The following is a 25,126-nucleotide window of genomic DNA, read 5'->3' as shown; positions in this document are numbered from 1 at the left end:
CATTGTATTGTGAGCAATCTTTCAAACATGGTAAGGAGCATCACATTTCTGGCTGACGTCAGAGATTTTCAGGGCCAATCACAACGTACAGATTAGCTGGCCAATTAGGGACACAGCGATTTTCAATTCCGTGCGTTTCAGGAAGAGAGTGAAATCTGGAACTACAAAAATGAAAGCTACAAAAATAAACCACGCAATCACATTGTATTATACCAAATACACAATTTTAGCAATAAAATAGGTTCACTTTAAAATATCTTCTTCATCATTTATCACAATACTTTATAATATTTGTGTTCCTATTATGGAAGTCAATGGTTACAATCAGCTGTGTGCTTACCATCATTTATCAAAATATCTTCTTTTGTGTTCATCAGAAAAATGAAAAAATGTATTCATACAGGTTTACAACAACATGAGGATGAGAAAATAATTTTAGAATTTCATTTTTGGGTGAACTATCCCTTTAATATCAGACCAAAATTGCATGGGTCAGACCTAAGTAGAGGACTAGTGGTTATAGCATGTTTTGAAGGTGCAAAGATCGCCAAATCCAATTCATGCCATTTTCTGATTCTGTTCCCACTCTCTTCTTAAAATGAAAGTTAAAAGAATTCAAATAAAGCACTAAATTCACAAAAAAGATTATGCAAACCAGCTAACGGCACAAATCCCAATCTTGTGATGCCTACCAAAAACAGAGCGTCCATTATTTGATTATATCTAAAAATTACATTAAATCAAAAATGTTTTTTAAAATCATTTTAGGAAGCGTTTGCTCTCATATTGAACCACTAAGTTGAATTAAGGACCTGTTCTTCTCAATTCTAGATGCTTTCCTTAAAATGTGGTCCAGCTCTTACATTGTAGGTAAAACATGGAATCCATCTTTGATTATTTTACCGAATTCAAGCCCAGGGCCATATCTTCTTGTCATATTAGCATGACTATCAAAAACCAAGGGTCCGTTCTTCTACTATACCACAGAATTGTGCGAGGGTCCATCAGCCCTCAAGCAACCCACGAATCTCCATCTCTGTCATCTCCCCCTCCCCACTCAGCTGTAACGTTTCGCCGGGTGTCTATACCAGCCCGTGTCCTTGTATGGATGAGAGAGCCACTGCCTCCCCACCACCGGTCTCTACAGACTGAACAGTGAATGAGTACAAGTGTAAAGCAGCAGTCAATGAATCAAGCGGTCTGACCGGCAGCAGCCGGGGGAGAGAGAACATTGAGCGGTCCACCCCGCGGGACCGGCCCTGCATTAGGAACTTCCTCGTCTGCCACAGGTTAAATGGATCGTTCCCATTAGCACGGTGAGGGGACAGCTCCATTACGTGAAGGAGACTCTAACTTTGAATGTCACAGAGTGCCGATCCACGGCGCGTCAAGCACCCCGCCTGAAAGAACTCGGTGACAATAACCATCCGTGATAATAATTCGCTGTCAGACGCTAAGGAAGTTTGAATTATGATGCACGGCCTTCATGGCAGACCTCAGAGACGGGCCACGCTTTAGTGCAGCTGTTCGGCTTGTCTATGTTTTATTCAATTCAAAGTATGTAGAGATAAATAAGAGTATAAATTGTCAAGTTAATATGACGTCAGACAATGAAAAGTGACTTTATGTGTTTATATGGATGGCATTACCTGGCAGGCAGTTTCTCCCTTTGCAGACGGTGGTCACATCTGAATGCATTGTTTCTTAAAGGAACACTCCACTTTTTTTGAAAATAGGCTCTTTTCAGCTCCCCTGGATTGAAGCATTTGATTTTTGCAGTTTTGGAGTCCATTCGGCTGATCTCCGGGTCTGGCGGTGCCACTTTTAGCATAGCTTAGCATAATCCATTGAATCTGATTAGACCATTAGCATCGCGCTCGTAAATGACCAAACAGTTTCGTTATTTTATTAATGATATTACGCAGTGCCCGAAAATAGTCCCCTGCTAATAAAGGCGTTCTAAGCGAATCTGCGAGACATTAGTTTTTGTTGATGTTTGAATTGTTTTTAAACAGATGGAGGGTAGCTAACTTCTTCCCCCTCCCTTCCGTGCTTTCATGAACGTGTTTGTTCACTGTGTTTAGATTGAAGTTTGTGGAGCCTGGGCTGTCTACAGAGATCGCGTTTTTTTACAGTTTGATCAGCGGACAGGCAGCAAGCAGATAGTGAGGAGACGTTTGCTGTATGTAACAAAAAATGTTTTATGGTGTTAAACGTGTGAATTCGCTTAGAGCACCTTTAAAAGTTACCAAAGGGACTATTTTCGGGTGCTGCGTAATATCATTGCATCTCCTGCAGCCATGTTACAGCAGCAAAGTCACTGATTATTACGCCAAAATGAGAGTATAGTTCCTAGCCATATCATCCTAGAAAATTGCAACTTTAAATTTTCCGTCCGTCTTAATCCACGATGTCACTACAGAAGAGTCAAGTTTTAAATAGGAAAAATATCGAAACTCTTTGGTCATTTTTGCGAGCGATGCTAATGGTCTAATCAGATTCAATGGATTATGCTAAGCTATGCTAAAAGTGGTAGCGCCAGACCCAGAGATCAGCTGAATGGATTCCAAAACTGTAAAAATCAAATGTTTCAATCTAGGGGAGCTGATTTTTAAAAGTGGAGTGTCCCTTTAAGCATTTATTTTAAGGTTAGTACAATTTGTGTTGGCAAAGCTAGCTGTCTGTCTATATAGGGATGTGAAACTGGGTTGTGTGAATTACTAGATTTTAAGGAATAGTTATTTTGTATTTAGGCTGATTTAGCTTCATCAGACACATTTCTTTGGGAAAAACAGCTAGACGGAGCACAAGAAATGGAGCAGGACACCGGAGTCTCGAGAGACATATTGTTTTTGGACATGTCGTACATCTGTCTGTCTAGCTACAAAGTAAGATAGTAAAAACATAACAAACGAGGATAGAATCCAGCATCCTGTTTAATTTCAGGCTGTAAGCTGAACTTACAACAGCAGTCCGACGTTGTCCTCTGAAGAAGACCGGGTGCGCGTTTTCCATCTGTCAAGGATGCGTTCACCTCCAAACTGACCCGTCACCCCATCTTCCAGTGGAGTAGACATCACCTGGCAGGCTTCACAAATGTCAAGGCCTAGACCCAGACCCCCTCTAGCTCCAAACTCTGTACACCCATTGGTTTCCCTGGCCTCTTCCCCTTACACCCACCAATCGGAGCCCTCTCAATGACACCTAGAGGAGGAAGTGGGCTCTCTCCCCACCCCTCCCATCCCTCGCTAGCAACAGGCAACCATTTTTCTGACTGTGTCCAGCGGTCTCTTTTTGACAGTAATGATTTCTGAGCAAGTGCATTTTTTAAGATTGGTTTTTATATCTCTAAGTGACATTGACAGAACGGCGTTGCTGTTTGAGATGGATGTAAGATAGATGATATTGCTTTAAAACAAACATTGGATCACACGGGGAGCCAAAGCACGTTTACTAACATTGCCGGAAGACAGATTGTAGACTGACGGTATCTATGCAATGTTTTTAGCTGAATTCATGAGGTATCTGATAACCTCAGATTTGTTTTATGTTATATGTACGAGTGCCTATTTGTACAAATAGCTGTTGTGAGTTTCATGCGGTTTTTGTGGTTACTCCTCAGGTATGCTTTTACCAGGATGTTTGCAAAGTTATCTATTGAAAGCTGATATCAAATTGTGTTGTCAGTAATTCTAGATTGACCTTCAACCTCTACGTCGCGGTCAGAAAGCCTACTTAAAAGTTAATAGATGTGAACTCCTTCAATATTGTTTGTAAAGCATCTCAGGGTAAGACCTCAAGAAGCTGCTTAATAAAATGACAACATTTCTACATTATCTGGTCCATCACATGCACTTTATCGTAAAAAAACTGTATTCCCTTTCCCATCTGAAAAAATGCTTATTGCTAGCCAGACCTTTTGTATTTTTAGTGTAATTGTTGAATCATGTCAGCTCGATGTCCCTTGAGTTTCAGACGCAAGCTGTAGAAAAATTAGCCATTGCTTCCACATGACGAGTGGGATCTATTAGCGCGCGCTAGCCCGTAGAGCATGAGCGTGTTCGGTCCACATGGGACCCTCGATTTTATAGACGCACGCGTACACACGTTCATCCGTGAAACTGTGGCATTAGTCACGCTTTATAAGGTCAGAAATAAAGATGCACATGGCGCTTCTGGGCTACGCCAACAGACATGTTTACGGATCCGCTTTGCATTCTGTATGTGATTTCATGTTAATTTCTGTTATGTGGAGGTCGGCTGTGACAGCGAGGGAACTGGCTGGTCGTTGTGATGGCAACTCGCTGACCCGCCTGACCTTGCTTAGGCACAGCCCGTGGCAGCGCTAGGATGCATTAGCGCAGTCAAAGCTAGCTTCTGGCTTTTGGTCAATGTCACAGCGTACGGGGTCTCTGTTCCAATATGCTGTCAGCCTGCTTTGTATTTTACATAGCTTTCGGTGATACAGTAAATAAAATTACCACAGTATGATACAACATTTCTTACATTTCTTTGTGGTTTTTAAAAATGAGTTTCATTTGAGTCTTTTATTCTTGCAGGTATTTCAGTAACAAAGAAGACACACACTTGTGAGTAAAACACTTTTACATTATTATTTTGCTTTGTTGCGTTGTTTGTTTTTCGATGGATTAGCCTATTATGTGTTGTTTTTTTGCATTGTTTGTTTGTATGTGGAGAACTATATGTTGTTTTGTTGCGCTGTTTGTTTGTATGTGGAGTACTATATGTTGTTTTGCTGCGTTGTTTGTTTTTAGGTAGAGAATTATATGATGAGTTGTTGTGTTGTTTGTTTTTAATGGAGTATTGCATGTTGTTTTGATGCGTTGTTTGTTTTTTGGTGGAGTATTATATGATAAGTTGGTGGGTTGTTTGTTTTTAGGCGGAGCATTATATAATGAGTTGTTGGGTTGTTTGTTTTTCAATAGAGTATTGCATGTTGTTTTGTTGCGTTGTTTGTTTGTATGTGGAGTATTATATGTTGTTTTGTTGCGTTGATTGTTTTTAGGCGGAGTATTGTATGATAAGTTGTTGTGTTGTTTGTTTGTATGTGGAGTATGTTGTTTTGTTGTGTTGTTTGTTTTTAGGTGTAGTACTATATGTTGTTTTCTTTTTTTTAGGCGGTGTATTATATGATGTGTTGTTGTGTTGTTTGTTTGCATGTAGGCTATGTGGAATTGTTGTTTTGTTGCGTTGTTTGTTTTTCGATGGAGTATTATGTGTTGTTTTGTTGTATGTGGAGTATTATACATTTCCTTTTTGCGTTGATTGTTTTTAGGTGGAAGATTACTGTATATGTTGTTTTGTTGCGTTGTTTGTTTGTATGTGGAGTATTATATGTTGTTTTGTTGCGTTGTTTGTTTGTATGTGGAGTATTATGTGTTGTTTTGTTGCGTTGATTGTTTTTAGGCGGAGTATTGTATGATAAGTTGTTGTGTTGTTTGTTTGTATGTGGAGTATGTTGTTTTGTTGAGTTGATTGTTTTTAGGTGTAGTACTATATGTTGTTTTCTTTTTTTTTAGGCGGAGTATTATATGTGGTGTTTTTGTGTTGTTTGTTTGTATGTATGTGGAGTATGTTGTTTTGTTGCATTGTTTGTTTTTCGATGGAGTATTATGTGTTGTTTTGTTGTATGTGGAGTATTATACATTTCCTTTTTGCGTTGATTGTTTTTAGGTGGAAGATTACTGTATATGTTGTTTTGTTGCGTTGTTTGTTTGTATGTGGAGTATTATATGTTGTTTTGTTGCGTTGTTTGTTTGTATGTGGAGTACTATACAATGTTTTGTTGCATTGTTTGTTTGTATATGGAGTATTATGTTGTTTTGTTGCATTGTTTGTTTGTTTGTATGTATGTATGTATGTATGTGGAGTACTATATGTTGTTTTGTTGTGTTGTTTGTTTGTATGTGGATTATTATATGAAAAGTTGTTTTGTTGTTTGTTTTTCAATGGAGTATTGCATGTTGTTTTGTTGCGTTGTTTGTTTTTAGATGGAGTATTATATGTTGTTTTGTTGCGTTGTTTGTTTGTATATGTAGTTTTATGTTGTTTTGTTGCATTGTTTGTATGTGGAGTACTATACATTGTTTTTTTTGCGTTGTTTGTTTGTATATGGAGTATTATGTTGTTTTGTTGCATTGTTTGTATATGGAGTACTATACATTGTTTTGTTGCGTTGTTTGTTTGTATATGGAGTATTATTGTTTTGTTGCATTGTTTGTTTGTTTTTAGGCGGAGTATTATATGATGAGTTGTTGCATTGTTTGCTTTTAGATGGAGTATAATATGTTGTTTGTTTGCGTTGTTTGTTTTTTGAGTTTACATGTTTTGTTTACATGGCTTGTTTTAGAAGCATTACGTGTCATTTTGTTGCGTTATTTTGTGGTGAAGTATATATTTGTTTATTTTTTATTTATTGTTTGTTTAGATTTGAAGTTTATTAATCTTTTTATTTGTTGTCAATAATAGCTAGTGCTGTTAGTGTTCACACTAATGGTTGTATTTTGACTATAGACAGATAAAGTAATTTTTTTTAGACGGTGCTGTACCGACTACTTGCACATTGAAAACAAGGATGTGGTTTGCACATGACCTTCGTGCATGAGGTGAAAGACGTTCGTTTTGTGAAGTCTGTAGGAGAGATAGGAATCAGCTATGAAGGGAATCTTGTAAGATCTTTAGCAAGTTGTGTATGTGACCTTTTCAGACGTAGTGCATCCTACAGATTAAGTTTATCAGGTGACTTCAAACTTAATCAGATTTTTTGTTGAGGTTGCAGGTTGTTTCAATTTCACACCCTGACATCTAAAGAGATGTCCATGAAATCTGATTGATTGAGAAGAATTTTCCATAAAAGGATACCCCAAAATTAAAATTTTAATGTCATCACAATGTACTGCCATAATATTGAATCTACCCAACCTGATGCTTTACGTTTCGGTCCATTGTAAATTTAGCCAATCAGAAATCATCATGTTATTTTATATGAAAACACTGACATGCTTTCATGTGTCTATGTTCACTTGACTTTCTGAAAGGCTTCAGAATGAGCCGGTTGTAGCTGTCTTCTCCATTCAGCGAGCGTAAAGGTGGATCTCTGGCCTTTCATCATTTCTTTCAGGGTTCCTCTGCTATCTTAATTACAGTGCTGATCGCTTCTCCTTAACAGAAGACGCCAAAATCAAAGACCGTTTCAAGTGAAAGGGTTCAAAGCCTCGAACGCAGGCCGGACTTCACTATTTAATCTCAATGAAAGAAATGCTAATGACGCGTGTCAGAATGAAACAGATAGAGAACGCTGGAGTGAAAGAGCATGAGATTAAACCGCGAAGACGACGCGTGGGGGTGCGAGACCGGGTCAGAGGGGTGCAGTTTGACACAGATAGGGTTCCAAAAATTCATAACGGACGAGAAACACAGCTGCTTTTATTGCTTATAATGAATTGAATATTAATAATGAGTATTTGTGGTGTTTTGTGTCAACAGGAAATTAAAAGTGACCGGATTTACATCAATAATACACATTCCCGATCCTATTGTGCACAGATTATCACTGCACTTTTTAATCTTTAATAAAATATAAAAGCTTGCTATGTGATTTTCTTTTTCGGCTGACATCATGGTAAAAAAAAACATCTTGTTTTTTTACGTCTTCCTTCCAAGTGACTGTGCGATCTGTTCTTGAACGTAATTCCTACTTCAATTTGGGAATTCAATCCAATGAATTCCCAAAAGATGAAGGCTCTGCCCCTACACTATCAGAAAACATGCTCCCTAGCTGTCACATGGGTGGTACCCTTTCAAAAAGTACACCTTTGGACTTAAAGAGTTATTATTAGTACCCTAGAGGTACATATGGGTACCAAAAAGTGCATATCAGAACCTCAAAGGTACATACTGGTACCAAATGTATAGATGTCTGTACTTAAATTATGCATATAAGGACCATACAGTGTACGTTGCTTTCTTCGCTTTGAATGTTGCATTATGAAATAAATGGTTAGTGAATCAGCTGGGACTGGTTGTAAGTATAGGATATAATATGCAGGGTTCCCACACCTTAGTTAACTTCAAATTCAAGGACCTTTCAAGGACTTTCCAGGTTCAATACACTTAAATTCAAGGACTAAATGTGGGGACACATTTCGAGTGAGAGCAAGGTTACATTATGTTACCTTTTAGATACATTGTTACAGTTCCCTTTCGAGGGAACTTGCGCTGCGTCACTGCAGTGACACTTTGGGGACGCCTCCAGGTGTAAGTGAGTCTGAATGTGTATATCAAATTCAACCAATGGTGAGACTTAACGACAAAGACAGGGTGACGCGGGAGGAAGTATATCACTATATGAAATATTGCCAAAGATGGCGTTACAGGGACGCAGGAAGTATGGCAAGAGAGACGCAGCGTCTCGTTCCCTTCTCAGGGAACAACAGTTACAAACGTAACCAGAGACGTTTTCATGTGTCAAACACAACTATGCAAAAAAGCATTTTGGTATGAATCAACATTTGAATACAGAAGATATAAGCATTTAAAGTGAAAATTAAAGCACATTCTAGAATTTTTAGGATATTATCCTACACTACACAGGGAATAATATGGATTTTTTTACAGAAAATTCAAGGGCCTTGAATTTCCCCCCTAGATTCACAAACTTTCAAGGATTTCAAGGACCCGTGGGAACCCTGAATATGTTGTGTGTTATGCGGGGATGTGGGATATATTTGACTAGGCCACATATGTATTCATAATGAATTTATGGAAGCAACCGAAATGAAGCATGATCTTGAACTACAAAACACACACGCACTAAAGGCTATGGTTCGCTAAACTTTATATTTTTTTTACACATTATTCCTTGCCGTGCACTTACATTTGCAGAATGAATGGCCATACATTACCACTTGGGCAAAACATCTTGGCCAAGAATTGCTATATTGGTGCATCGCTAATTTCCCTGCTCCAGCAATCTTTCCCACACAATCCCTCTACAGATCCTCACCTTCCCACACACACATACACAGACCCACACACATCACACAGACTCATCAGCCTCATCTCTTTACTCCTGCCTGAGCGATCAAAACCATGGAAGAGGGCCGGCGGTCCCCTCATCAATATAAATTACGGGGCAGCTGTTGGCTAGCAGTCACTTACTGGCTCCCTCTCGGCCTCCCCCGGCTGCACACTCAGCCCTTAATAAGCCCCAGCACTTTCTGGAAGAGAATAGATACTTCACTTGTCTCCTTTATGACCCACCATTATGCCCGTCTCTCCGACCAGTTCAGCACCACAGAGGCAAAGCCAATCTATCGCTTAGTGTTGAATGTTGCACATCAGACACACCCATAGATTCATTGGTAGCCCTGTGTCCAAAAGCATGTGCTGTGTCAGTATATACTTGGGTGATTCTCACGAAAACTTGGTTTTAACAATGTCAAGCATGAAAATGTAAAAATTGCTTAAATTTACTTTTTTCCCACCAGACATTGAAAAACAAAGTCTGGAGTAAATGGGAACATTAATTTAAAAACTTTTACTTATCATTTAACACTTTTTGTAACATAATTTAAAAAATTAGTTTAAAAAATCTCATTACCGCAACAGTCAGAAAACATCAACACTGACATATTTTCAAAATGACATGACAAACCTGAAAGAACATAATTTGGAGATTCTGCACATGCATTTAAAATCAAAGTATTATGCTTCTATTAATTAAATTAACATTTAATAAGCATCTGTTGCGGTAATGATAATCAAAATGTCGTGTAAGCATTCTGACAAGACAATATTTCAAATTAACTGTAAAAAAATGATCTTACCTGGTAGCCATCTTGAAGTAACTTGTCCATGTGCTTGGTCACTCAAAATCAAACTTTATTAAAATTGTGTATGTGTGCTTAAACTGTTCTCAAAAAGTGTTGCGGAGGATGAGAACATCAGGCATGGACACATCATTTTCCTAATTTTTCTTCATTGTTATTATACATGAATATTCAGTAAATATTTTTTCTGTCATCTAAAGTAGTCTAGCAAAACATCAATTTATTTTTTTTCTTAATATTTTTGTGTTAATTTTATTAAATTACAACATAACGCATGTTCAAACACAGCCGGACACATTGCGGTAATGAGAATTTCAGCAGAAAATGAGATAAAATTATAAATTCTTATGTTGAAATCACACATTTTGCAAGGTAGAACACAGTATTGTGTTAATTCTGATGCTTTTTAATGTTACTATATTACACATTTTAAAGCTAAAATCATTAGTGCCGTGGTGTTTCAATGGTTTCGTGAGAATCACCCACTAAGTTGAATGAAGCGCCAACAATTCCCATTTTTTAACTGTCCATATTCACAGCAAAGTACGACAAATATTCACATGCACAAAGTCTAGTGTGACTACACCCTCATGTTGCCCACATGTGAAAAATATGTGAACTGCATGTTTATAAAACATATATACAGTATATAAAACACAAAATTCCCAAAACTAGTCAGCAGATCTCCTGATCTTTATCTGTAAGGCAGGAATTGACTGAGTCACTGTCTTGCGTATGTGAGAATGTGGCACAAGCAGACTCTTAAAGTTTCCCCACAGGCTCTGTTTTACAGCTCGGCTTCATGTATGGTTCTACTTCACATTCGTTCTTGACAGTTTTATGACCAGGCTTTTATATGGTGTTACTGCAAGGCCATGCGGTTCTTCAACTCTTTTTCTTAGATAAACAGTGCGGTTTAACAGCTTTGTGAAGAGAAAAAAACAAGCATGAACAGTAATGAAGTACTATGATTTTTATGTCAAGAACCGGCTGGTCCAAAGAATCTACATAAATGACTGAAAGAAAAATAATAGACCGTATACTACTCCAAAAATGCTGGGTTTTTCATACCATGATGGGCAAATATACATTTCTCTGTTTATTTTACATGGTTATACAACAATGGTCAGAAAAATCCAGCATTTGTATTATGTAGGATTTGTTAGTGCAGAAGTATGTTTTTGTAAGTTGAGGTAAGAACATAGTAAAATATTGAAAAACGGTGGTGTTTTCCTTTAAGTTAAGGTCATGTTCCATGAAGATTTTTTTGTAAATTTCCGTAAATATATCAAAAATCTATTTGTCATAAGTACTATGCATTGTTAATTTAGACAACTTTAAAGACGATTTTCTCAAAATTTTAATTTTAGTTGTATTTTGACTATGTGTGTGATTGTATAAATATCAATTTCTACAAAATTTACCCTTATGACTGGTTTTGTGGTCCAAGGTCACATATGGGTGATTCTCACGAAATCCAGATTTAGAAGGTTACAAGCATCAGAATTTTTAAAAAGCCCTTGAAGCCATTTTTTTGCACATATAAGATTAAGGTCTGAACTAACTATAACCATTATTTTTAGAGGATTTAAAAAATATTTCCTATAGAATTATTGACATTTCTTAGATGATCATTATCAAAAATTATCATTACCGCAACATGATATTACATTAAATATATGCATTTACAAACTCATGTTTCGGTAATGAGAACTAAAAAGTTGTCTAGGTACTATGTAAAAGTAAAACTTTTATCTGGAGAGATAAAATAAGAACTGCTTAGCTGGTAGCCATCTTGAGTGTCACAGTCAATTATGTCCCTTCCAACAATTTTTTTTAAATGTTAGTTCCTTGAGGGCTTAAACAATGATTGAAATTTGTTGCGGAGGATGAAAAAATTGGTCTTGGACACATTAATATTCCTTATTATTGTCTCTACATTTACCAATGATCACCAAATACCACATGTTTCTTTACTGTAAATGTTAATAGTATAACATGCACTGAAGCTTTTTATTTTATTTATTTATTTTATTATTAATATTTACATGTCAAAGATCCAGTCATGGACATGTTGTGGTAATGACAATTTTCCCTATAAATGTGGAAAAAACAACAAAATTGGTTTGTATGTCATTTGAAATCATGTGCAAAATAGTACATGAAGAGATGTTTGTAACTGTTTGCATTTACTTTTTTATCAAAATGTTTCATGACACCTCATAAGTCTAATTTCGTGAGAATTACCCATAGAGAAAAGCATAGCTGTCCACAACAAGGCACACAGTTCAGATGCTGGCTAACATTTATTGCAAGTGTTTGTTCAGATCTCTAACCTAAAGTTACAGCTGTATTATTTGACATGCTTCATTATTACCATGTTAGCATAATTACGTCTGCAGAGTTGAAAGCATTGGACGGTCGTGTCCGGGAATCATATTAAGAGGACAATAGAGGCCACTCTCTGCTCTAGTGAGATGAGTTGTTACATGTCTAAGAGGATGACAGGACATGCTGATAAGATGCAGTTGTGTGATTACAGGCGGTAGACTAGACTTTAATCTTTTATTTGTGTCTGTATGTTTCCCAGTACTGATATCACATAGCTGATCCTTTGCCAGAGAAACTGTCTGTCTCGCCAAAAGGTTCCACCTCTCAACAAAACAGATCTACTGTATGATTACTGCCATGCATTTAAAGTGTACACTATCAGATAAAAGGGTCATAATTTGTACCCCAGTTCTTTCTGGGAGGTGTACCCTTTCCAAAAAGTATAGCCTTTCACCTAAAGAGTTCAAAAAAGTACATAAGAGGTACATTTTGGCACCAAAGAGTTCTTATTAGTACCCCAAAGATACATATAAGTATTTCAAAGGTACACATTAGTATGAAATATCTAATGGTACACATACAGTATTAGTATATATATATATATATTAGGGTACAGCCCCAGTAATTTCTGAAATGAAAAAAAGGTAGGGCGGGACTGAAATTCGTCCATCGAGAATTTATAAGACTGTTGGAAGTTGGATCATGCTGCTATTTGCTAATCGCTGCGATCTTCTCCCTGGCACCGCCCTCATGCCATTCTTAGTAAAGAAAGATTGTTTAGAGGAGATTTTTTTATTTTTGAAGCTCACAGATAAGTCATGTGTAAAAAAACCACAATATTCGCAAAAAATATATTTAAAAAAAGTTTTTAATTTCAATTTCATTGTGACTTTAACTATAGTATTTCTTTAAATGTTTCCTTTGAACCACTGCGGTGTCCTTTAAACTCTTTCCCCGGCAGTGTTTAAAAAAAAAGTTGCCAGCCAGCACCAGCATTTTTTATGATTTTACAAAAGTTTAATGCCTTTCAGAAAATCTTTAAATATAAACATACAATATTTAAAAAAAGAACAGATGCTCTACTTTCAAAAAAAATTCGTTATCATCCTACCTTTATTTGTTCTTTTTATCCCCTCTCAAATATGGGTAGGTTTCTTCATACAATAGCATACAATAGCCTCCAGGCCAACAGATAACAATTAAAGGGTCACTCCACTTTTTTTGAAAATATGCTCATTTTCCAGCTCCCCCAGTGTCAAACATTCGATTTCTACCGCTTTGGAATCCATTCAGCCGATCTCCGAGTCCGGCGCCACCACTCCCAGCACAGCTCAGCACAATCCATTGAATCTGATTAGACCATTAGCATCATGCGAGAAAATAACCAAAGAGTTTCAATATTTTTCTGTAGTTACATGGTGTACTAAGACCGACGAAAAATGTAAAGTTGCGATTTTCTAGGCAGATATGGGTATGAACAATACTTTCATTCTGGCGTAATAATCAAGGACTTTGCTGCTGTAACATGGCTGCAGGAGGCGCAATGATATTACACAGTGCCCGAAAATAGTCCCCTGCTATTGAAAGATACTAAGGGGAGTATTTCGGCTTCTGCGTAATATCAATGCCCCTTTTAATCTTTTAGCTAATTATGCTAAGCTATGCTAAAAGTGGTACCGCCAGACCCGGAGATCAGCCGAATGGACTCCAAAGTAGTAAGAATCAAATATTTAACTCTAGGGGAGCTGGAAAATGAGCATATTTTCAAAAAAAGTGGAGTGTCCCTTTAAATGCCACAAAACACATTTTGATTTCATGGGGTCTTCAAGGCAACAGACTGTCTAATGTGAGCTTCTCATGTCCCGGTGAACGGCAAATAATAAACACACAATCTTCTTGTACGCATATGGAAATATGCCCATATTTATGTGATATTCCAAACTTGTCAGAAGCTCATGGTATGAAGCGCCGAAGATAAATGGGCTCTGTATTACGCTGTGGTTTGTTATTCCATCGAGAGTTATTCTCTCCTAACGCATTGTTCTGCCGTGCTGCTGTTAGTCATGGATGACAGGTATTGAGCAAATTAAGTGTTTGCTTGTTTAGGGCTGTACCAAGAGAGCGACAGCTGTAGCGAAGCGTTAGACGAGCCCATCTGAGTTTCGCGCAGGTTAGTCATGACCACGGGGACGCCGAGAGTGTGCGAGAGAAAGACAGATTGATTGAAGTTTGGAGAAACGAAAGAAGGGAGAATGGATAAGGAGAGAGACGGAGACTCGTAGAGAAAGCTTATCTGTCTCCATAGCGAGGACAGGCTGTGTCAGTGTTTATTGAGAAGTATGGCATAACACCTGCTAGTTCATTTGTTTACCGCCCCATACGGCGCTGGGAGAGTCGTCGAGAGTCAAGCTCGCTAATCTCAATCAAACGATAAAGACGTTACGGCCGACCTCGCTGAAATATTAACAATGATAGGATGAGCGTTAAACAAACTGCGCTCACCATCCCGAGCAAACATTCAGCTGCATGAAGCAAAGTATTTGTTGGAAACTGACAAAATTACAATAATTTCCAAACTTTCTTATCTTTTGTGTTTTAAGCATGAGCAAACACCAATACACTTTAGTGTGCCAATAAAATTCACAATAAAACGAATAGAATTTCTGTGATGGTGTCTATTGTTTTTTTTATTAGGGCGGTGTCAGTCAAATCCTATCGACTGTAAAAAAATATGGTCGTAGTGTCCGTGACGTCACCCATAGGTTTGTAAAGAGCTTTTTTGAAGCCAGTAGTAAGCGGGGCCTGCTGTCGCCATCTTGGCTACGTGTCACTGCGCATCACTCGCGGATAACTGAAAATGGGTAAAGGGGCGGGATGTGGGTGAAGCCGAATGGCTAGTTGCTGAAACAATCCCCGCCTAGCTCAAGGTGGCAGTTCACCTGTCACTCAATTGGCCACACCCTTAATTATGCAGAACTTTAAGGCTTAATATAATTTAAACAAATGAGTTAAACAAAAATTCACCCCTATCACAGTTGTCATGAAGGGCAAAATTAGCTATATAGACCAAAAACACTTTTCGTACCTGGCTGTAAACACATTATTTTAAAATTTGGACATTTTAACATGGAGATCTATGGGAATTGACTCCTTTTTGGAGCCAGCCTATAGTGGCTTGTCAATGAATTGCAGTTCCGTGTTGGTTTTATCAGAGAGATCGAAAGGTTGCCCCTCAGGAATGACCTAATAAATCAAAGGATTAGTCCATTTTCTTAAAAAAAAATCCAGATAATTTACTCACCACCATGTCATCCAAAATGTTGATGTCTTTCTTTGTTCAGTCAAGAAGAAATTATGTTTTTTGAGGAAAACATTCCAGGACTTTTCTAATTTTAATGGACTTTAATGGACCCCAATACTTAACAGTTTTAATGTCGTTTAAAATTGCAGTTTCAAAGGACTCTAAACGATCCCAAACGAGGCATCTAGCAAAACGATTGTCATTTTTGGCAAGAAAAATAAAAAATATGCCCTTTTAAACCACAACTTCTCGTATTCCTCCGGTCCTGTAACGCGCCAGCGCGACTTCACGTAATATGTCAAGAGGTCATGGATGACGTATGTGAAACTACGCCCCAGTGTTTACAAGTGTGGAAAAAGAGGACCGTTCCGACATTGTTGTATGTCGAATGATACTAATTAATGTCTTTGTGTCAGTTTATTGTTCAAAATGGTCCGCAAATGTGCGTTTCATATATGTAACTCGTGACCTTTCGACGTCATTACGCAATTACGTGAGGTCGCGATGGCGCGTCGCTAGATAAGACCCTTATGCCTCGTTTGGGATTGTTTAGAGTCCTTTGAAACTGCAATTGTAAACGGCATTAAAACTGTTAAATGTTGGGGTCCATTAAAGTCCATTAAAATGAGAAACATCCTGAAAGTTTTCCTCAAATAACAAAATTTTTTATCGACTGAACAAAGAAAGACATCAACATTTTGGATGACATGGTGGTGAGTAAATTATCTGGATTTTTTTTTAAGAAAATTGTCTAATCCTTTAAACTTACTTGACTTACATGCTGATGCTTCCTCAAATCCATTCCACTTGGCTCCTTTAGAGTACATATAATTTAAACGTAATATAATATATATAATTTACGTATTTTTCAATTTAATTTTATTTATATAGCACTTTTCACAATTGTTAATTGTTTCAAGAATTTTCACAACTTTCGCCAACTGTACTCCGCCGACACAACAAGGTAAGAAAAGCTTTAAGGCTATAAAAGAAAATATTTAATTAAAAGGCACCAGAATACAAGAAAATGGCATCAACTTCAGTAAATGCTATGGACCCACACACAATTATTATTATTATTATTATTTTTTTTTTTTTTTTTGACGCCCATGGTTTTATCGTAATGTTTACGAATGATTCTTTACAAATCCACATCGTAGCAAGATTTATACAGTAGTTGGAACTTGGACGAGAGCCCTCTAACACTGCAGGGATTTATTAAACATAATCATTCTGTACGTTGCACTGCAAAAAATGATTTTAAAGAACAAAATGTCTTAGTATTTTTGTTTATTTTCAGTAAAAATATCTAAAAATTCTTAAATTAAGATGCTTTTTCTTAATGAGCAAAATGACCCAAACAAATAAGTCTAGTTTTTAGTCCAGAAATATAAAATTTAAGTGATTTTGTGCATAAAACAAGCAAAAAATCTGCCAATGGGGTAAGCTATTTTTTTTTACAATTTTTCTTGAATTTAGTCTTTAAGAAAAATAAAAAATAAAAATTCTGCTTACCCCATTGGCAGATGTTTTAAGCACAAAATCACTTAAATTTGATATTTTTGGTCTACATTTTCTTGGGTTGTTTTGCTCATCAAGAAAAAGCATCTTAATTTAAATTTTTTTAGATATTTTTATTGAAAACAAGACAACGATACTAAGAATTTTTTTCCTTGAAAAATATTTTTTGCAGTGGTCCTCTGTTATAGCCTTTTTGTTTAAACGCATTTCATAATTTTGGCTTGTTTTGCTGATACGTCCTCCCAGGGGAGACATCATACGAAGATTTCGTCCCATGTTCACCAGATGAAGGCCTGAAAAGTTTAGGCGTAAAACATCGAATAGATTTACGAGTGACTTGGGTAGCAAGACGCGCGGCAAGTCATCTCACCTCGACCTTCAACGTCTTGTTTTGCGAAGACTGACATATGGAAAAGATCTGTTATACGTCACCTATAAGGAGGAGTAATGGCCACAGCACGCCGCGCTATATTTTTTTGTCACGCCGGTTTGGCTAAGTGCTTGGTAAATGAAGTGAACACAAGCTCGTCAGGAGAGAACGTTTTGAATGGACGACGCGTCCCGGGAGTGCGATTTCTGACGAGGCGATTTCGCTCTCAGCATGCCTCAGAAACTCCAGACAACTCGGGGAAAAAAAAAAGGCAGGCAGTACATTCAAATTGACACTCTCCAATTTTAACAACAGATATTTCATCTTTTTTTTCATTTGTTTGTGCCATAGAAAGAATATTTCCTTTTGGACACTTTCCTTTAATCCATAATAGCCTGCCATTTTTTTATTTATCAGAAATAGGTCAGTATATTCACAACAGAGAGGGATGGACCACTTCAGTAAAAAGGAAATCAATAGAGACATCTATTTGTCATAAACCAGGACAGCATGATTTTTATCCTTTTCTTCTATACTTTTTCTTGCATCCACACAATGTGACAGCTCCTCATTTTTCAGCCAAAGCATTACGGTTGTCCATTTTGCCGAATTGCAAATAAGCCTTAGTGAATGCACTTCTTTGCATAAGTTGCGTAAATTGAGTTTTTATTTTTTTGCTTTCTCATCACCTCCTTTGGTCGACAAAGGCTGAATAGGAGAGGTTTGCCGTGATGGTTGCTTTTGTGTTTTGGCATGGGGAGAAGTGGTCAGACAGGGTTGGGTTCTCAGCCTTTTTTTAGTTTCTTTGTAGTCACTTAATCTGTCTCTTCCCCTCTGTGGCCGGTACGCTTTATGCCCGCCACGCTTCCTCGGCTTCGTCAGCTCTTCTCCGGCTGCCCTGTCTCTTTGTGCGTCCTTCTGAACCTCAAAGGCCTTGTTGTGAAGAGACGTCAGACTGGAAAAACATCAGCGAGTGACATGTGTCATGCACACAAAGCTCGCTGCTGTTGTGGGTGGAATACGGAGCTCCATCTGCTAAGGTGGATTATTCCTTTGCGTTCTGCCACGGATGACAGTGGGCAGGTTTGCTTGCGTGGCCACGGACAAGGTGTGCGGACCACTTCAAGTCTAGTGGTAGTACTGGTAGCTGTGCTGGTAGTAGGCATACATACAACATTTGGCAACCAATAAGCACTTTCTCTATTTACAAGAATTCACAGCATATTATGTGAATGGGACAAACTGGATCTCGTTGCTTTTCGGTGGGCTTTTATATTTAATGCATCAACCTTAAAGGATTAGTAAATTTTCTTTAAAAAAATCCAGATATTTACTCACCACCATGTTATCCAAAATGTTGATGTTTTTCTTTGTTCAGTCGAGAAGAAATTATGTTTTTTCAGGAAAACATTTCAGGATTTTTCTCATTTTAATAGAGTTTAATGGACCCCAACACTTAACAGTTTTAATGCAGTTTAAAATTGCAGTTTCAAAGGACTCTAAACGATCCCAAACGAGGCATCTAGCGAAACGATTGTCATTTTTGGCAAGAAAAATAAAAAAATTCACTTTTAAACCACAACTTCTCGCCTTCATCCGGCTGTGTGGCGCGCCAGCGCGACCTCACGCAATACGTCATCACTTCAAGAGGTCACGGTTGACGTATGCAAAACTACGCCTCAGTGTTCACAAGTATGGAAAAAGAGGACTGTTCCGACGTTGTTGTATGTTGAATGATACTAATTAATGTCTTTGTGTCAGTTTATTGTTTAAAGTGGTCCACAGGTGCGTGTTTTTTATATATGTAACACGTGACCTTTCGACGTCATTACGTAATAACGTGAGGTCGTGCTGGCTCGTCAAACAGACTGGGGAGGACGAGAGGTTGTGGTTTGGAAGTGCATATTTTTATTTTTATTGCCAAAAATGACAATCGTTTCGCTAGATAAGACCCTTATGCCTCGTTTGGATTGTTTAGAGTCATTTGAAGCTGCAATTTTAAACTGCATTAAAACAGTTTAGTGTTGGGGACCATTAAAGTCCATTAAAATGAGAAAAATCCTGGAATGTTTTCCTCAAAAAACATAATTTCTTCTTGACTGAACAAAGAAAGACATCAACATTTTGGATGACATGGTAGTGAGTAAATTATCTGGATTTTTTTTTTTAGAAAATTGACTAATCCTTTAAGATGATCACTAGATGACCATTCATTTACATTTATGCATCTGGCTGACCTTTAGTGCTGCTAACACAATGCTCATCCAATCGAGCCACAGGAACATTCCTATTGAGATGAATGCTAACCATAACTTCACCTGGCTGGTAGCAAAAAGCTCCTCGTATCCTTCGCGAAGTGGCACGGCCTTGTATGAGCTAACGCTGGCTATCCGTCACTCCCTACTTTCTCCATGTCTCATCACTTCCTATTCATACAGTGGCAGACAAGTGCGGCGTGTCAGCATGAAATGAGGGCTTTGATTCATGGGGCAGGACAGACACGGAGGTCATCTGCTTCTGGCAGATATGAACGCCACTGATGGAGACTGACTGCTGATGTTTAAGATGGTGCTGATGAAACGTCCTTGTGCCATCATTAGCTTCCTCAACGGTCTGGTGCGCGAGCAGACGTGATCACACACACACACATGCACAAATAGAGAGTAGACACACCTAGTCTTCTTGAGAGACCCTACCAATAAATCCAAGCTATACCTCTATTGAATCAATATATAAATGTGCATTCATCTTTGCAATGTTATATTCATTCAGTTGACTAGTGGTATACACTGATAAAAAAAAAACATTAATGGCATTAATCAAAACACTTTGTCATATTAAAAACACTGTTATTGCTGCTGTCATTCTTGGGAAGTCGTCGCTGAACTTTATTGACAGCGATCTGTAAAAAAATTTGGTCCTGCTCGATTTTCATTGACTTTGCGTAAAATAATGAAAAGTTTTTCGTAAGATCCTCTGGGGTCAATGTGTTAGCATGACAGAAGCTTGATGCTGTCATGTGAGAACAAACAACAGCCGGCATTTTTCCTTTGTCCGAGTGCTTTTTTGATGGCTTATGTTTTTTCCCCGCCACAGAAAACCACCACAGGTTTTTCAATGCTATCAAAATTACTATTTTGTTTTTGTTTGTTTGTTGATCACGAAGTACAAAGCAGATGAGTAAAACTAGGATTCCGTGTGTATTCAACTCACCACCATTGTTGTTTACAATGCGTGGAATGGTGCGCTGTGATTGGTTGAGCAGTTTTATTGCATTCTGCAGAGAAGGAAGACTGGCGTTTATCGCGTTTTGGGAGAAAAAATGACAGAATAAAAATAAGAATTTACTTTTTAATACTGACCTGAAACAATACTGATTTCGGTGTTAACTATTTTTTTACTAGATCATTTTTTTACCGTTAATTTGAAATATTGTCTTGTCAGGATGCTTACACGACATTTTGATTATCATTACCGCAACAGATGCTTATTAAATGTTAATTTAATTAATAGAAGCATAATACTTTGATTTTAAATGCATGTGCAGAATCTCCAAATTATGTTCCTTCAGGTTTGTCCTGTCATTTTGAAAATATGTCAGTGTTGATGTTTTCTGTTGCGGTAATGAGATTTTTTAGGACTCATTTTTTAAATTATGTTACAAAAAGTGTTAAATGATAAGTAAAAGTTTTTAAATTAATGTTCCCATTTACTCCAGACTTTGTTTTTCAATGTCTGGTGGGAAAAAAAGTAAATTTAAGCTTTCGTGAGAATCACCCATCTATTATGGCCTTCTTAAAGGGTACTGCCCCAGTGACAGCTTGGGACCATATTTGACCAATCAGATTTGAGTATAGAAGCTTGGTATCCCACATACTATATAGATGTCAGATGTTTAAGGCCTGTTTGATTCCTCCAATCACAGCTCTGCTTGATGGCGTATTTAAACGCAGTACAAACTTTGAGTCAGGTAACAGAAAATAAGAAATAATACATTCTGTGAGCTTCCACCTTAAGAATTTTGCTTCTTCGCAAGCCATCTTTATTATGTGATTTACAATGGCAATAACTGTAAAAGTGCAGAGACAATTACGCACTGCTAGAATAATGAGAACTATAATTATCAAGTAAAACTTCGGTATCTGAATTATTCAGCTGCAATTTTGCTGAATAAACCATGCAAACGACTGTGATTTTCAGAGATATCATTCTTTTGAATTAGAGATACTTTAGGAACATTTGGAAAACCACTTTACAGAGATGTGCATTAAGGCCCATGTTCAGGAGTTAGTCCATAAATCAGTAAGGCAGAACAGAGAGGAATAATATTTAAATTGTAAAGTTTAATACTATAGGGTGGTCACAGAGTCATCAAATAGGCTTAAAGGCATAGTTCACCAAAAATGAAAATTTGGTCATCGTTTACTCATCCTCAAGGGTTACAAACCTGTATACATTTATTTGTTTTGCTAGACACAAAAGAAGATATTTTTAATCAAGCAGGAAATAAAACCACCATTGACTTCAACATTAAATAAAAATACTATGAAAGTCAATGGTGCTCAAAAACAGTTTGGTTACAAATATCTTCCTTTGTGTTTAACAAAATAAAAAAAATTATATAAATTATGACAGAATTTTCATTTTTGGGTGAATTATCCCTATAACGGAATTTTGGATAAAAGCAATACTACTAAATAATACATTTTTAGATGTACATGTACACTCACCTAAAGGATTATTAGGAACACCTGTTCAATTTCTCATTAATGCAATGGTGTAATGGTGTGGGGGATGTTTTCCTGGCACACTTTAGGCCCCTTAGTGCCAATTGGGCATCATTTAGATGCCACAGCCTACCTGAGCATTGTTTCTGACCATGTCCATCCCTTTATGACCACCATGTACACATCCTCTGATGGCTACTTCCAGCAGAATAATGCAGCATCTCACAAAGCTCGAATCATTTCAAATCGGTTTCTTGAACATGACAATGAGTTCACTGTACTAAAATGGCCCCCACAGTCACCAGATCTCAACCCAATAGAGCATCTTTGGGATGTGGTGGAACGGGAGCTTTGTGCCCTGGATGTGCATCCCACAAATCTCCATTAACTGCAAGATGCTATCCTATCAACATTTCTAAAGAATGCTTTCAGCACCTTGTTGAATCAGTGCCACGTAGAATTAAGGCAGTTCTGAAGGCGAAAGGGGGTCAAACACAGTATTAGTATGGTGTTCCTAATAATCCTTTAGGTGAGTGTAAATGTTGTTGTTATTTGTTGACCATTCTGTCGTTCCAAATAAGAATAGTCACACTTTTATGTCTATACTATATCATCCATAATGTTTGACCCTGTGTGTATAATCCAGTTTAAAGTCTTTTTGAGAAAAAAATTTTGAGATTAGGAGCATCAAAGTTAGATTTCGATTATTGATTTCACATTCACACTTTACATTATGTACGATGATTTTATGTAGAAAACAGTAAATTACAGTTTTAAAATAGCTTTCCCAACACAGATAGGATTATACAGATGGAAAAAAAACAAGAAAAAATAGACTTGTTTCTTTTTCCAGGTTCTCCTAATCTCTCATTCCCGTCCTTTCTTCCTCCTTTAGCCGTACTGGCCTCTCTCTATCACACAATGTGGTTTAATGTATCAGGGCTTGTCAGCGCGACTCCACCTGCACACTTAGCGCCTTGCCGGCTTTGTATCTGTTCTGATTAAGTGGCAGACTCCTTAATGATGTGGTGGACTCGCTCCAAAGATCAACTTCATTTTTCACCACACGGTCATTAAAGCACTCGCCTTTCTAATTTCTGCTTGCATAATTCAAATCGCTCGCACCTTGCCGAACACACTGTGGACGAACGCTGGAAAAGTGTAGGGATTATAACTCAAGTGTGATTTAAAGTGAATATATCTTGCAGTTATAGTTGCCTAAATAAAATAAAATTATTGATAATTCTATCATAATAAACTTCCTTTTATGTCATTTAAAACTTATGACTTTCACAAAAGCATTTGTACGTGAATAGATCTTGATCCAGTCGATCATAACAGCAATTAAAAAAGTGCCATGAAAGTAACTAATGATGACATCATAAGTGCGAATAACTTCTTTTAAGTTGTATGAAAGAATAACAACATGAGGATGAATGTACATATTTGGATAAAATATCCTTTTCGTTGTTACTTCACAGCATTACAGATTAGAGGAATTACATACTCGATTGATTTGCGGAAAGGTTCGTCTCTCGTTTTGTGTTGCATTAAGAAGCTGTCGTAACAAAGAGATTATTCTTCTCAAGGAGTTGTGTACTTGAGACAAATGTACCCAATAATGTACCGGATTACTGAATTAAGGTCGACACACAGCAACTTTATCCTTTAATCCTGTGTTTTGGTTTCAACATTTGTCATCAAACCCGAAAATGAAAGTCTGAAAATAGGAAAGAGGAGACAAGAAGTGGTCTTAGGTTGGGGGGGATAACACCCCCGAGCAAGTTGGCGCTTTGTTTGCTGATTATAGGAAAGCTGGTTTCCTCTTCATACTTCCCAAAAACATTCACTTGAAACAACGACTGGGTTTTCATTTTTCAAATAGTACAAATATTATTCTGTGATTTTGTATTTTTGCAGCTCTGACTATGTCAAGGTTATGGGTTTGATGGACAGTAGAATTGATAAACTTTAAAGCTTTAACTTTTAGCCATTTACAGTAGCTGTCACTGGGATGGTACCCTTTAAAAAGGTCGTAATATGTACCATTTAGGTATAAATATGAACTACTATGTATCTTTGAAGTACCAATATGTACATTTGAGGTACTATTAAGCATTCTTTAGGTACAACGGTGTACTTTTTGAAAGGTTACCACCTCAGTGACAGCTTTTGTACATTTATTTCTGAGAGTATATCTACTGTAAGTTTCTTTAACATTAAATTATTAAACAATAATTTGACATAAATGGGCAGATTTACTAAACAGTGCAAATTAGCATAATAGCGCAATTCCAAAAAAGCGCAGATGGGCGTGGTAATATTTGCAGGTTATTTACTAAAAAAGTGCAAATTAAATAACACAGGCTCAACGGCAGATTTCCATAATAATGACCAGTTTTGGGGGTAACGCATTACAAGTAACGTGCATTACGTAATAATATTACTTTTCTGAAGTAACAAGTTTTTTTTTTAAAGTAACACGAGTTACTTTTCAGTTTAATTAATTTGATTTAAAAAAAAATAAATGTACTGAATTACACTAGGTGTAACGTAGGTACGCAGAATTATGCACTGTATGCATGCACGCCTGAGCAGGAACAGTTTAAGTCAAAAACAGAGATGACATAGCCTGGTCCAACCAGACTCTCGTACATTCATTTCATTTGTACAGAGAGTCTGGCCACGCTTCATTGCGAAGCGTTACTACCATTAAGGAGGGTCCTCTGTTGAAGTTAAAAACTATTGGATCTGCCCAGAGTTACTCTGAATCTGCCATAGGCGATCGCTAACGTTTGGTCGTTACGTATGTCATGCGCCGAAACCGGTCGGAAACAACAAGTCCGAATGATCAGACCAACAAAACTTAGCAAACATTGTTCTTGCTCCGGCTTTAACTTCTGTATATTCGGCAGTTTTGCAACAACCGACCGAATAGCTTTACTCACGTCTTTCTCCGCTGCCATTACTGAACTACAACTCAAACTGACGCACGACCTCAACGTCATCGTTCTTAGCCACCCCC

At 37.4% G+C, this 25,126-nt stretch overlaps 1 protein-coding gene across 1 annotated transcript in view; it reads left to right on the top strand.

Annotated features, from left to right (window-relative positions):
• The window catches only part of roraa (RAR-related orphan receptor A, paralog a), a 399,774-nt gene that overhangs the window by 273,949 nt on the left and 100,699 nt on the right, over positions 1 to 25,126 (top strand). The window contains exon 2 of the mRNA XM_055193037.2: positions 4,560 to 4,589. Within this exon, the coding sequence (XP_055049012.1) occupies positions 4,560 to 4,589 (30 nt within the window). The remainder of the gene's footprint in view (positions 1 to 4,559; positions 4,590 to 25,126) is intronic.

This window comes from Misgurnus anguillicaudatus, chromosome 6, assembly GCF_027580225.2.
Source record: "Misgurnus anguillicaudatus chromosome 6, ASM2758022v2, whole genome shotgun sequence".
NCBI classification, from domain to species: Eukaryota; Metazoa; Chordata; class Actinopteri; order Cypriniformes; family Cobitidae; genus Misgurnus; species Misgurnus anguillicaudatus.
Note: the sequence above shows the minus strand (reverse complement) of the source record. Positions and strands in the feature narration are given on the sequence as shown.